General features: G+C 38.2%; 1 protein-coding gene across 2 annotated transcripts in view; it reads left to right on the forward strand.

Annotated features, from left to right (window-relative positions):
* The window catches only part of LOC141787971 (receptor-type tyrosine-protein phosphatase gamma-like), a 613,454-nt gene extending 601,201 nt beyond the window's left edge, over positions 1–12,253 (forward strand). For both annotated transcript variants that reach the window (XM_074666742.1, XM_074666750.1), the window contains 6 exons: positions 94–170; positions 558–686; positions 2,507–2,653; positions 3,086–3,228; positions 6,297–6,432; positions 6,522–12,253. In XM_074666742.1, the coding sequence (XP_074522843.1) occupies positions 94–170; positions 558–686; positions 2,507–2,653; positions 3,086–3,228; positions 6,297–6,432; positions 6,522–6,671 (782 nt within the window). In that variant the 3' untranslated portion in view covers positions 6,672–12,253. The remainder of the gene's footprint in view (positions 1–93; positions 171–557; positions 687–2,506; positions 2,654–3,085; positions 3,229–6,296; positions 6,433–6,521) is intronic.
* The last annotated feature ends 2,687 nt before the right edge of the window (positions 12,254–14,940 follow it).

The following is a 14,940-nucleotide window of genomic DNA, read 5'->3' on the forward strand; positions in this document are numbered from 1 at the left end:
TGTTCTGTCCTGATAAACTGGTGAATGGACTTTTTTTCTCTCTTCTCTGCCCCCCCTCCCCCGTCTCTGTCTCTCCTGTCCATGTGTGAGCAGCGGAGCGAGCAAGGGTCGGCCTCGCACCTTTGCCTGGCGTCAAAGGCACGGACTACATTAATGCCTCTTACATCATGGTCAGCACCTCCACTTTTTTTCTGTGAATCATTGATCTTTCCACTCTACCTTTTCAGGTTTGGGCTCAGAGCAGGTTGCAGAAAGTCATGGCTGCTGTGTTCTCTTTTCATACTGATTTTATTTTCCTGATGCCCACATTTAACTTCCCTTTCAAACATCTCACGGTGAAAGAGAAATCCCAGTACTTTAACCCAGTGTTGCTGCACTTTTCATAAATCACTAACATGGCAGGAACAAAAAGTAACCCCAGCTCTCTGCTTCAGCCAGCAGCCAACAACAGGCTGCTTTTTGATTTGTTTTTCTTTCAGCAGTTTAAACTTGAATCAGTGCTGTGTGCTCAGTAACTTTCCCACAACCTAATATTGTGCCTTTTCTTTCCTATTTAGGGTTACTACAGGAGTAATGAGTTCATCATTACCCAGCATCCTCTGCCTCACACCACAAAAGACTTCTGGAGAATGATCTGGGACCACAATGCACAGATTATTGTTATGCTGCCCGCCAACCAAGGACTGGTAAAAGCACACACATGAACAAACACACACATGAACAAACACCTCAGTCAGCGCCTCAGTGAAGATCTCAAAGCTACTGTTAAATTTGGGCACCACCTGTAGACACAGTTTTACCTCTGATGAACATAATTTAGCTCATTCCAAGTCACCCCAACCCTGACACTATTCTCTGTCAATGTGTACACTCTGTTATAAAAAATTTCAATGCTTCACTTTCCATCAGAAAGGCCATTTGTTTTGACTTCTGTCAAATGCCACGCTGTTACTACATAGCACACTGATCGACTGACTTGGTTTTTGATGTTCCAGTTCAACTAAACTTTGATTAGTACACAGATATTTTAAAATTTCAATATTTACACTTCTAACGTTGACATAATTTTACTTTTAGAAAACAAATGTAGAACATCATGCAACCAACACAGTATCGTTCAGTTCAGCTCAGTTTTAGCTAAAGCCCTATTTCCACCAAGTGGTTCAGTTTGGGTCACCTCGGTACGGCACGCATTTCATGGTGTTTCCATTGGCCAATCCCAAGACAAGACCCAAAATTACCGACCTGAACCGTCCCACTTTTTGGTGCCCTTCTGTTGGGGTGCCAGACTAAACCGATCCAACCCCGGAGGAGCTAGACACACTGCAGTCCAAAGTCGAATAAGAGTCCTCCTCTGAAACAAAGCTTGATAGTGCTTTGTAACAAAGAGCCACATGCCAACCGCAAAGAAAACGAATTGCTGGATGTCTCCCGTTGTTAATTTCTGTTTACTATATCACATTTCTCTTTTTTGTTGGATTCGTTAGCAAGGTACACTGTGTCATGCTGCTATGGCTTCACGCTATTACATAGCTGACACGGCTATCAACATCTGACTTACACACCACCTACCAAGAGGGGGCACAGTTGGCTGTGGAAACGTGAACAGGATCAGGTTTAACTGATCCGATCCATACCAAAATGTACTGATCTGTACCAGACTGCTTGGTGGAAACATGGCTTAACACAGTATATTTTTGAAAGGTAAACAAATGGTGTGATCAGTTGGGGATGTTATGTCCCACATCCTGACAGCAGGAGCTCTCTCAGTTCATGGGCTCATAGTTTACACATCTGCATCACCAGGTAACATGGGATCTCTCCTCTCTCCAGTCAGCACAGATGTTTTTCTTGTCTTTTCTTTGGCCTTTTAATTCTCATTCTTCCTCTGCAAAACAAAGATTTCCTCTTGTCACGACAAACAGCGTGTCACTGCCCCTGTCAGAATCACTTGTTTTTAGCTTGTTTGTATTTTTCACTTTTAAAGCCATGGACTCAAATAATGTCAGGTACTCAAGCAAACAGGCTTCCTGTCTACAAAGTAAAGCCTCTGCAAAGGGTGCACACTCACACTGACATCAGGGCCACAATGTTTGGGTCAGGGTTTCTCAAAATTAGCTTAACCATGTGGTTGTTAGATTCAGTACCACAACCCTTCTCCTCCTCCATCTCCTCCTAACAAAGAGGCTGAGCTGATCTCCTGTGGGCAGTACACTTACAGCTAACAAGTACCCCATACAAACCCTCTTCAAATAAAGCTGAACTATCCCTTTAATAGAGGCTTTCATTTCTTGTTTTTACAGTGTAAAATATTATAATTTTTATTCTGCTCATGACTAAAGTGACGTTTCCCCATCCAAAGATGAAAATATTCATGGATGTTGACTCGAGTGAGCCTTTGTACTTACTGATATACTGTTTGTTAATATAATAATAACACAGGATGGTGATGTGTTGTGTTACAACTTAAGAGACGTGGTTTGTGGACCTCTGTGCTCTTCTGCAGGCAGAGGACGAGTTTGTGTACTGGCCCAGTCGGGAGGAGGCCATGAACTGTGAGGCGTTCACTGTCACCCTCATCAGTAAAGACCGTCTCTGTCTGTCCAATGAGGAGCAGATCAGCATCCATGACTTCATCCTGGAAGCCACACAGGTCAGTGTGTGTGTGTGAGTGTGTGTGCATGCAGGACTACATTTGAACATAAAGTGAAGGTTCAGGAGCTTTTGGACTGAATGCACTGTGTCATTGTTATTAAGAGCTCCATAAGGTATTGGGTCCAACATAAACATCTTTTAACTAAATTTTCATTTTCACCACTTTTTTAACATCTTGCACAGCTGACAGAGCTGATGCATGAACAGTAATCCAACCAGGCTTAGACACTTGAAGCATCTCTCTTTAAAGCTTCCCAAACATCACTGAAATTTGTTTTATGCTAAATTGAAGATGAAATTCTGGTGTAAAACTGCTGATTTTTGCACAACCAAATTGTTAAACTCAAAGCTCCATTCCCATTCATTTATTCCTGATCAGTTATTTCACATCAAGCATTTTTTATGTAACCTTTTTGTCCATTTTTTGCAGGATGACTATGTACTAGAGGTTCGTCACTTTCAGTGCCCCAAGTGGCCAAACCCTGACGCACCCATCAGCAGCACCTTCGAGCTCATCAACGTCATCAAAGAGGAGGCAGCCACCCGTGATGGACCAACCATCGTCCACGATGAGTCAGTCTTACATGTTTACTCCTAAAACACACTCATCAGCATGTCATCAGATCAGAGATTCTCTGAGAAGGTTCAGCAGATAGTGCTAAAATGTGCTTTATGATAACGGAAAAAAAAGGCCAATGTCGTTTCACTGTAGATAACACTGATTAAACATTATTTCCCCTAACCTTTACATCCGTTATAATAGAAATACAGGAATACAGTGGCTATTTGTTATATGTTTTATTCTGTTTATGATATAACATGTGTCACAATAGTCAAACTAGAAAAGCACTCAGAGGGTGCAGACTTCCGCCAAGCATACTGTGGTCGTCACCAGCACTTTAGTCCTACTTTAATGTTATACTCCCTTTCAGCAGACTGTCTGCTACAATTTGGTGTTAGTTGCAGGTTTGTACGATAATTTGTTTCCTGACAGTGTTGAAAATTATAATGACCCAGTTCATATTTTATATTCCAGATCTTAGTATCCAGAATATTGCCAGGATCTGGATTGTACTTTAACATCTGTCAGAAATTATGGCGACCTTGTCTTGTATTGTTTTGCAAAGCAATCTGACCATTTATGGTGGAGTTATATACACATATGATGAAAACGGCCCTATCTCACAATGATAGAGAATCCTTTAAAAAAGTTCTGGATCCAGACAGTGAGCCAGATCACCTCCAAAATTTAATCACTTCTTCCTTATCCCATTTTGAACATTTACTGAAAATTTTATCAAGATCCATTTGTAACTTTTGAGTTATATCGTTCACAGACAAACAAACAAACAAACAAACTCTCCCAAAAGCATAATCTCCTTGGTGGAGGCAAAAATAAAAAGAGAGGACACGTGAATAATTACAAGATATTTATTTAACAAAAGCCAATCCAGAAAAAATTATCAGGAATCACTGAACTTGTTTGTACAAAATAGAAAAAGCCACATAGGAAACAATAAAAACACAAACAGGTAACCAGTAGACATAGATAGGAGGAAACACACACTGAGGAATGAGTAAGAGGACACAGGTTAGACTAATGAGAGTCCAACCACACTACAGGGAAACATTAGAACAGGAAGTAAAGCTAAAATGGACAGTCGTATAAGAAATACAAGACACAACTCACCTCATCTTTATTTTTACATCACCTTTCATTCTTTCAAACATCTTACCCAAAGTACTTCAAAAAAGAGAGACTAGGAATAGCAGCAGTAGGTGTAAAGAGGAAGACATGAATACTTTAAATTAAGAATAAAACGAGTATCAGATCAGCTATGTATCTTAAAATAAACAATTACAATCAAATAAAATGAAAAAACAACTGGTGATCAAAGTCATAGTCATAAAAATGGCGACCAAACTTAGAATAGTGACTAAAAACTACTAAATTAAGATACAAGAATAACTCATAATGACACAAGGAAACAAGCCATCAATAAAAAGTAAATCTGCAAAAGGAAACAGGAAATCAAAGACAGGTGAAACAAAAAAAATACACTACAAAAAAGAGCAACTCAACATTTGATGACAATATGCTGAATCTAAACCAACACAGAAAAAATTATTTGGATGATGTGTAATCAAAATGTTTATATCCAACTCCAACATCCAATGTTGGTGTCACCCTTCAACTACCTACAACTACCAACTACTAATTCAGGATCACATCAAAAAACAAGAATGTTACATTAATATTATTCTTTATAAAATATGATAAGAGAGTTTGTTATAACCATTTTTTGTCAGAGCCCTGATATGCCAGCTGTGCATGGATACAGATAAAAAATATTTTAAACATGGTGTCGACACAGATGACAGATTACATTTTTTACAGGAACAATTCAAATAAAAACTGTGGGCTTTAGTCATTACAGCCCCTAATTTATTGTTATTTATTCCATTTTGGAGATTGTATCATAAATATTACTCCACTCCTACACTCACATATTTGGGTAAAATGGATTGATATAAACAAAAACGTTTTTAATGCCTCAGTGCGCATAAAGAAACACAAGCAGCCTCATCATGCTGCAGCTAAGTAAGAAAAGACGCATTTGTTTTTTTCTTTATCTCTGAACCTCTGAATCCCCCACAGATCACCTGCAAACTGCCCAATTAAACGTAATGAAAGTGTCTTTAGTAGTGACACATATTAGTGTTTTTAAACGACACTAATCCAGCAGCTCTGCTCATGTTTATTCATTAGAATAATGAAGATTGCCTGTCCCAGCTTCAAGAAGAAAACTAATGACTAATTGAGCACTTCATCGGGTTGCCATGGTGCAGCCAGCTCGCAGCACCTGAGAGATTGTCAGTTAGAGCCTCATCCTAATTGTCTTCACGCTCATTATTCAGCCAGCCATGGGTTGTTAGCAGCGCTTTCTGCTGAGCTCCTGACAGGGCCACTAATGGAAGAGGAGACGCTTTATGTCGAGAATGCGACCCCGCGTTCTCTCGGGAGCCTCACGCAGTGCCGAGCTGTCGTTCTCAGGTGGATTCGTTCACTAATAAATCTTTAATCAGTGAGGTGACATTCCTGATCTGTGAGGGTCTTCACTCCTCAGCTAAGCTGCTGTCAAGGACATCACGAGCACTGAGTTGTGAAGGTTCTCAAGGCAGCAAAGAGTCCTCTGAGAGACTTTCTTACAGCCAATTGGATTAATCGAATCAGACTTGAATCAGAGGCGACAGAACAAGTGAAAGACCATTTAAAGGAAGCACGGCCTTACAGATGACAGATATACTGTTATTGTAACAAGGTGGGAAATATAGAAGCAGGACCACAGCCTGAGCAGCAGGCTATATATGATACATCCAATGATAGACATAACAAAAAACAATCATGAGTAGCAGAGAGTTTACAGAGTAATGAGGCAGAGTGAACACAGTTCTGGCTCTGTGAGTGGGCTCGTGGAGGTATTCAGATTGGAAACATAACTTAAACAAACACACTTCAAAACAGCAGAACTTTCCCTTTAGGGTTTAATACTGCAGCTATTCTGGTAAAAGTGCTGAAGGGATCTCTGGTCCCAGAACCTGACTATGTGTGAATGTGTGTCCATGTGTGTGTGTGACAGGCTCGGAGCCGTGTCAGCTGGCACGCTGTGCGCCCTCACCACCCTGTCTCAGCAGCTGGAGAGCGAAGGCGCCGTAGATGTCTATCAAGTGGCCAAGATGATTAACCTCATGAGGCCAGGAGTCTTTACATACATTGTGAGTCCAACACACCTCAACATGTGATACTACCTGAAAATAAGCTCATGTGTGTCTTCTTACACCGTTTGTCTCTGATCCGTCCACAGGACCAGTACGAGTACTTGTACAAAGCTCTGCTCAGCCTCATCGGCACCAAGGACAACGGCTCGGGCCTAATGTCCAGGGACATTAACATGACCATGGGGTCCATCTCAGACCAGTCTGACCAGGCTGAGAGCATGGAGTCGCTGGTCTGAGAGAGGCCAGTCACGGTCTTGGAGCTGATCCGAGGGCAGGGTCTCTGAGCCCTTACAGGAGGCACTTAACTTTGTAAAACGTCAAGGAACTATTGTGGACAAGACTTTTTGAGGCCTTTTTTTGCCAGACTCTTGGTTAAAATGAATAACCTGATTACTTTTTTACACTGATAAAAAGTTTTTGATATTTATTTTTTCGCCATTTTATGTCTTAATGTTCTCCTACTGAAAGGTTTGCACCTGCGACTTTGAGTTTTTTTGTTTTTCACGACAGCGTGGATAGGCAACGAGAAACACTTTTCTGTCTTTTCTTGTTTGCACTATATAATGTCAGTGTTACTGCCTATACTAAAGCTGACTCACTTGGCTTTCCTCAACTCCAGCTCTGATTTTTTTTTTTTGTTTGTTTTCACATTCCACGGCTTTGGCCCTGATTAATCCAACTGCTTCTGTGAAGGACGATGTTCTGCCTGACACACACACACACACGTTTTGATTTCAGACAGTGGATGGAGGAAGGCGTGGACTCTGCCTCAGTGACAAAAAAGCTGTTTGACTTCAGCTCAGTGTGACCTCCTCCACCCTGCTCATCTATAGTACTCACATTTCCACTCATTTACCACAAGAACCAAGATGTTGGAGCATTTTGCCACTGAAAACTAGCTCTTCTTTTCCTGTTCCTTTCCTCCTCCCCTCTTCCTCTCCTTTTTTTTGTTTTCTTGCCTTCTTTTCTCGTCACTCTCCCTCTTACTAGCGAGTCACACATATGTTAGAATACCCAAGGTGGTGTAACAACTGCTACTGTGAAATTTTACTATTTCTTTGTATAATTCATATTATGCTTTTTAATATATGGAAATACTGTATGTATACATATATAAATATATCCTTATCATAATAACTTTGTGATTTTTGTACATGTCCTTTGTGGCCTCCTGCCTCAGGCCGGTTAATTTCCACTACATCAGATGGTTTACCACTTCAGGACTCACAGCTCATTTCTAACAAGGTGGACCCCCTCAGTCCTTCACTTACCTGTATGCTGCTATGTCATGTGACCTCTCACACACACACACACTCGCACTCACTGACACACATACTCTTAAAACCCCTCCAGTAGTGACGGATATTAAATTTGAATCATCTGGCGTCAGATGGTGCAACATGACATTCATATGTCCAGAAACATGTTTTTTTGTTGTTGTTAAATAGTCAAAACGGCTCTTGTGTGCTTATAAGTCACTACAGGGTTGAGTTCCAGCGATCTGCAGAGGAACAGCAGACTCCAAACAAGCTCTATGCAACACGTGGGTTAGGTTTAAGTAACCTGAAACAGGGTTCAAAACAGTCAGTGTAAATCTGATCCAGATCTGAAGAGTCTCACCACCAGGGAGTTTGATTTTCTTTATGTTACATCAGTTATTGATTAAGGTGCTTCAAATGATGTATAGTAAATGTTTGGTAGTTGTATGTGGTGTAAGGATGACGTAAAGGTCAAAGAGTATTGGCCCTATAATGGACCTAAATTTAAGAATTGGGAAGCTTTTCAGTTTTTGTTGTTGGATCCCAACAAGCGTCAGAGTTTCTCCTGTACACATCTATCTCTGTCAGAGCAGAAACATGCTTTCTGTTGAAGTCTGGAACTGCTTGATGGACAGAAGTAATTCAGTCCAAATCATTGTGCTGTTACCAAAATGCTTCTGAATACAAGGTAACACCAACAGGAAAATTCAGTGCTTGTATGCATCATCTCACATGTTTCACTGCTGTCAAAAGCTGCTTTACTGTGTTCAAAGTAAATGCATATGTTTTGTTTTTTGCGCAGCATGTTTTGCTTTCTTCTCTTACATACAAATATGCGTTCAGACGCTACAAATTAATTTGACACGAGTCAACAAGTAGGTTTGTAATCTGAACCAAACTCCTCCGACATGATACCTTAAAATCATCCATCTTTGTCGGAGAAATAATACTTCCCTCTAGTCCATGGTACTAAGTCACAAACCTGCAGCATCTTACTCAAAATGTAGCTTTTTGGAAAATGCTCCAATAATTACAGCAAGCTGGGCGTTGGGGCTTTTGGCAGATTTAAAAGATTTATAGATGACAGATTCGTTGGTAGATTTAAGCTCTGGGTTTTACATTTTGCAATTTTAAAATGAAAGATATTTTAAATAATCTAAAATTCCATTACTAGTGTCCAATGTAGTGACTTATATAGTAAATGTAAAGAGAGGAATTTTAACAAAAGCAAAAGAATAACTTTACCCAAAGCTTGGTGTCAGACATACACCTGCACAAGACCTAATGTGACTGAAAATGTGACACCAATGTGTGTACTTCTCTCCCTTATTAGGGCATAATCCAGCATTAAAGGAAAGCTAATAAGTATGTTATTAGTAAAAAAAAAAACCTCATGGAGTTAAAGACAGGAGGAATAGAGAAGTCCCTAGTGGAGGTGGGTGGTGTTAGTCAACTCAAACTGGTCCCAAGCAGTGGGTCAAAACTTTGTAACTACTAAGATTACCAAGAGCTGATCTGCAGGTTAAAATTATAGTTGCAAGGTTACTAACGCCACTGAAAAAAAAGATGATACTAGACACAGACCTAGAGCTACACAGCTGCATTATAACTGCAAGTTGCTGAATGCTATGGATACAGCCCCACATGAAGACAGTTCAAACCTCTTTTCCTCTTGAGGACACGCAGTTAAAATCCACGACATCCAATATACCAGTGTGACCTTTATTCTGGACTTTACTGTAGTTCAGATTTCACTCTGTTTCATGTTGGCCAGAGAAAAATGTACTTTTCCCATCACCGAGAAATACAGAATTAGAGGTTTTGCTTTGTGGACGGTTCTTTTCTCAACAATTTCTGGACAAAATCATCCAACAAGTCATTGAAAGGGCATAGATAACAGTCGACTGCCGTGGCAGTCATAGGAAGTCAGCAGCAGTTCAGTGAGTGGGCAGAATAAATAGGACACAACAAGCTAGCAGGCGGGAGGCCTGTTTGAGATCTGTGCTTCAAAACTATGTCCTAAATATCCTAAAGCCTTGTGTACATAGTTTCTGTCCCTCTCCTTTTCTCAAGAGACATATTCTTTGACTTTTTTATAGACAAAGAACAGAGCCTCAAATGTTTGCTGTTTTTACTGCAGTAATTCCACACACACACACACACACACACACACACACACAACTCTGACATGAGGATGTTCTGATTGAGCCAATAGTTTTAACGATATTCATACCCCTGTAATTTTAACAGGGGTAAGAAAACTTGTTTTGAATTTTGAATGAGGAAGCATTAATTTTCCCCACATAGCACAAAACAGATAGCGTGTCGAATGAGAGAGACAAATGTACTCTAATTTTTTACACACTTTTACCAAAGACTTCTCCTCCAGAATAGAAAACACAGCTGGACAGGTTTTTCCTCCCAGACAACCCTCTGTGAATCCCTCACTTTATCTCTGTATCAGTGTCCTTACAAAGTTTGCAACACAGTCACGCTACGGTATCTGTTTGCTTTAACTTTGGCCTCAAATCTGTACTTGCAGTTTTCATCATACACCACAGTTCGTTTTGGATTCGGTAGATTTAGCAGGAGGGACAAAAACATTTCTTTTTTTATTGTTTTCTTACAGTTTAATGTTTCCATCTGAAACCAGTTGTGAAATGATTGGCCATAAAGGAAAGTGAAACTAATAATTTATTTTTCTTGTCTGAAAACTCAGCTCGGCTAACTATACCATGCTAACTAGCTCAAACGCATTAGCACCAATCAGTCGGTCTAGCTTGTTTTAACTTTTTTGTTGCCTTTCTATCACACTCCAACAGAATAACACACTGACATGAGTAAAGTAGAAAGTACTGTACACATTTTTTTGTTGTTGTTATAGTTTGATGACTAATATGTTTGCCCACATTTTGAACCATGAAGCATCGCAAATCTCTTTGAATATTTTGTTGCAAGGGCCTGTGTCCTCAAGCAGTGTTTTGCTTTGCAAAAAAAAATTGTTTTTTTGCTCTGTCGGAAATAAAGCAACCTCAAAGTAAGACAGTAAGCAGCACAAACGGTGCTCTATGAGGCAATATCTTCACATAAGTTTGACACTGACAAGCTTTAACCCCTGTGTGTGTAGCTACCAGTGCAGTGCTAACCACGTCACAGAAGATGACAGAAGAAAACAAGTTATTTGACCTGTGCTTGAAAAAAAAATCCTAAACAATTTGGGAGGGTCTTTTGTTTTTGTTGTTGTTGATTTTAGACTCATTTCATTTTGTTTAGTGTTTGTAATTGCTATCTTTCAAATATGATCAAAGTATCATTACCCTAAATTTTTTTCACAATATGTTAAATGAGGTGAAAATGTATCATCATGACAGGCTCGCCTCATATTTGCATTTATTCAAGTATATGTGGCAGAAAACGAGGGAACAGTGAAAGGAAATGTTAGCAGCAGCTTAAATCTCCTCCCAGTGTCTCCCTCTATTGTTCACAAATGTTGAACTAAAAGTTCGGGCCCCTCTTGGTGTTAAAGTGTGAGTGAGTGAGAAGAGACATAGCAAAGCATGTCGGTCCAAATGTTAAGTGAATTTTAATTGAGAGCGCTGTGAGTGTAGTGACAAATAAAAAAATAACTGTAGTCGATCAGCACAGGTCTTTACTGAAAAAAAGGTGCTGCGTGTGCAAAACAGTTGTAAGTGGACACAGGCCCTCAGGCAGACAGGATGCAGTTGCTCATAACTTTCATTAATCAGGAATGTATGAATCATGCGAAACAAACAGATTTATTAAATCATGATTTATGTTGAAAACGCTGGTATCAGGGCTCTCAAGATTGTCTCTTTTTTATCTTTGTGTGAAAAAACAGTTCTGGTCATTTTGATGATTTGGAAAGCAAAGTGTCATGTGTTGCCCTTATGGAAATATAGGATGTGTACATAGGTTTTGTTGCCTCTGTAACCCAGCCTTTCTCTGGGAACTGTGTGTGTGTGGACTTAAATGAAGGAAATGTTACATCAGAATGATTTTGTACTTTAAACTTTAACACTTAACTCATTTATATCCTCAGTGTACCACAAATCACTTACAAGGTGTCCGACCTGTCCTTACTCACTCCAGCTCACTCACGGTGTCACTATTTGTGGTGAACTGTGTGGAAACCAGGTGTGTGTGAGTGTGTGTATCAGTTTGTGGTCATTATCACATTCCAGTTTCCAGCTTCACGCCATCCATCGATGTTCAGGCAGTGATTGTGATATTACGATGTTATCCCCTCTTTTTTTTCCTGCTTTGGTTTCCGTCCTCTGGAGGCAATGATTCTGCTGTCAAACTTGAACAATGGAATAGCTCTCTTGTAATTCACAAGATAATTTCCTCTCCACTGACCCGTTTTGGACAAGTGGCTGTTTGTTCAACTTTTGTAAAATGAAGTAAGAGGAAAAGACGGATTTCTTTTTTCTTTCTTTCTGTTGTTTCGTTGAAAGCTATATCAAAGCATTCTATTATAGTGTTATTTAATATGTAAATGGTATTGCTATACATAAAATAAAATATGGGTTTTGATGTAATTTTCTGAAATGATTTGAGTGGTGATATTTTTGATTTTATGTTTTTTAATTCTTTTTACAGGTTCTGATTCAGGCGTCTGACATCTCTTTTATTCTTGCTCTTAAAGATCTAATTTTAATGCTACATATTTCTTGGTTCTAAGATCAGGTTGCTGCTCCAAAATCAGATAGGAACTAGATTAGATAGGAACTTTATTAATCCTTTGGGAGGGTTCCCTCAGGAAATTCAGAATTCAAATCATGTGAATTAGAGATATTTGATGCTAATCAGAGCAGCAAAACCAAATAGGCTTTTCAAAAAGAAAAATATACATAAAGAAAGAAGAAAAAAAAAACTTCCAATCAAGTGTTTGGCCCAAAATTATTTCTGGATTTATCATATAGTCCTCTGATTCCAACCAATATAAACATTATTTTAGTAAATCATAACTTTGGCAATCAAGTCTTACTCAAAGTGGGGCACATTTTATTTGAGGCTGTTGACACATGCCAAAAAAAAAAGTCAATTTCATTTCAATCAGTGGGCAAAACAACATCATAGATATTCATATAGTGGATCCTGGGTCCTGTCCTGCAATCTGGGCTACCACAGCCAGACTGGTGGGTTGGTATCACAGTTACTGATCGCTGAAATGTTAACAGTAATATTAGCGCTGGTGAAAGTGATAAAGTTTGCCTCATTCATCTTTGAAGCTGTGTCATATCGTATCTCCAAAAAAGAAGAGAGCTCAATAGTGACCAAAATGTCAACAATAATATTCCCTCTTGCATCTATTTCACCTCTCACGTTATTAAGTGTAAATGCTTACTTTAATGTGAGTTGTAACAAATAAAAAGGCTGACTCAACTGTGAATTAAGTGGTAGTTCAACCCACAGATAGGCTGATGAGAATCTGAATATAAGTGTTACATATATATCTTTCAATTATTATTTAAAGATGTTTTTATGAATCATCTGGGATAAGTCAAACTTGGTAAGACTTGGTGTGAAGCAGTTTAATGAATAGTGAGCAGGTGGGTGAGCAAATTAGGATCCCTTCAGGGTGAGACAGAGCCTTCAGAGTCTGCTCTAGTGGTTCTGATTCTGGTAAAATAAATATTGTATTCCTATATTCCGAGTCTGTTCTGCTAAATGCCTTGACAGGTTACTCCTGTCTCTAAATCACTGACCTGTGTGACACATCAACAGCCACATAAAGAGAGGATGATTGGAATCATTTATATACTTTTTTCCTTCATAACAGGAAAAGCCAAGAAAGAGAGGTTAGTTGATCTTTGGGCTTAAAACAGAATAGATATGTTGGTTGCACTTCAAAACCTACATATGATGACACAGTTTATTTATCTGTTTTATAAAACCAAGCCAAAGAGAGAGGCAGGTAACCATATATGATTGAGATTGGTATGCCATCCATACTGAAGAGGATTAGGGCCACTGTAAAAAAAATAAAAATAAAAAAATAAAAATAAAAATCCTGACTTTTTTTTGCCTGTTACTTGTCTGAGTTCTGAGATTTAGGTCAGAATTCTGATTTTTTTTTTCTCTCAAAATTCAGAGATTAAAGTCAGATTTCTGACTAGAAAAATAATAGATATAATAAAATAGATGTATTTTTTTAACTTTGACTTTTATCTTAGGATTCTGACTTTTTTCTCAGGAAAAAAGAATAGTATTATACGGAGCCTCAGACATGGTAAAAAGAAAATAGTTATTTGTGCGCACAAAATGCTACTTCGTTACTACAAGGGAACCACTTTGTGCCCACAATATATATATATATATATATATATATATATATATATATATATATATATATATATATATATATATATATATATATATATATATATATATATATATATATATATATCGTGTGCACAAAATGCTAATTCGTTCCCTCAAAATACTTATATACTTATTTGTTCCCACGAAATAAGAATAGCACCTCGAGCCCGCCTTCATTAATGTCTCTAGTTGATGTGTAGCTTAAGTAACAAAATGGACATGGATAGCATGATTGAAATGTATTTTAGGCTGGGAATGAGCTACAAAGACATTCTGAAATGGAAACAAAAGAGACACTCGAGTGTTTCTTTTGATTGTTTGTTCTGTAGGCTACTGAGGTTGGTGGAGAAGGGGCACTCGGTTTGCTTACCAACCTGTCCAGTACTGATAATGATATCTTCAATAAGTATTTCATGGGAACGATTTTGTATTTTTATGGAACAAATTAATATTTCGAGGGTGCACATAGTATATGTATATTTTGTGGTCACTAAGAAGTATTTTGTGCACATGAAATATTATCTTTTTTTTTGCCATGGCTTCGTAGAATTAAATATATATATATATATATATATATATATATATATATATATATATATATATATATATATATATATATATATATATATATATATATATATATATATATATATATATAATTTTTATTATTTTTTTTTTTTTTGGTCTCTTGGCCCTAATCCTGATTCCGTACATCAAGAGGGAAGTTGTGAAAAGGAGAAACTTAAATTTATAATGACAGCTTCAAAATAAAACACATGATTTGATTTGCTCATATTAAGATGATGAAACAGTGTAGACATACGGTTCCCTACAGAGATATACTCTTTAAATTTTTATTATTTAGGTCAAAATGTATTTTTCAACTTTATTTACCCTACGG

Source organism: Halichoeres trimaculatus, unplaced genomic scaffold (assembly GCF_033239565.1).
Source record: "Halichoeres trimaculatus isolate MK-OKI-2021-1 unplaced genomic scaffold, fHalTri1.1 fHalTri1_scaffold_1, whole genome shotgun sequence".
Taxonomy (NCBI): Eukaryota; Metazoa; Chordata; class Actinopteri; order Labriformes; family Labridae; genus Halichoeres; species Halichoeres trimaculatus.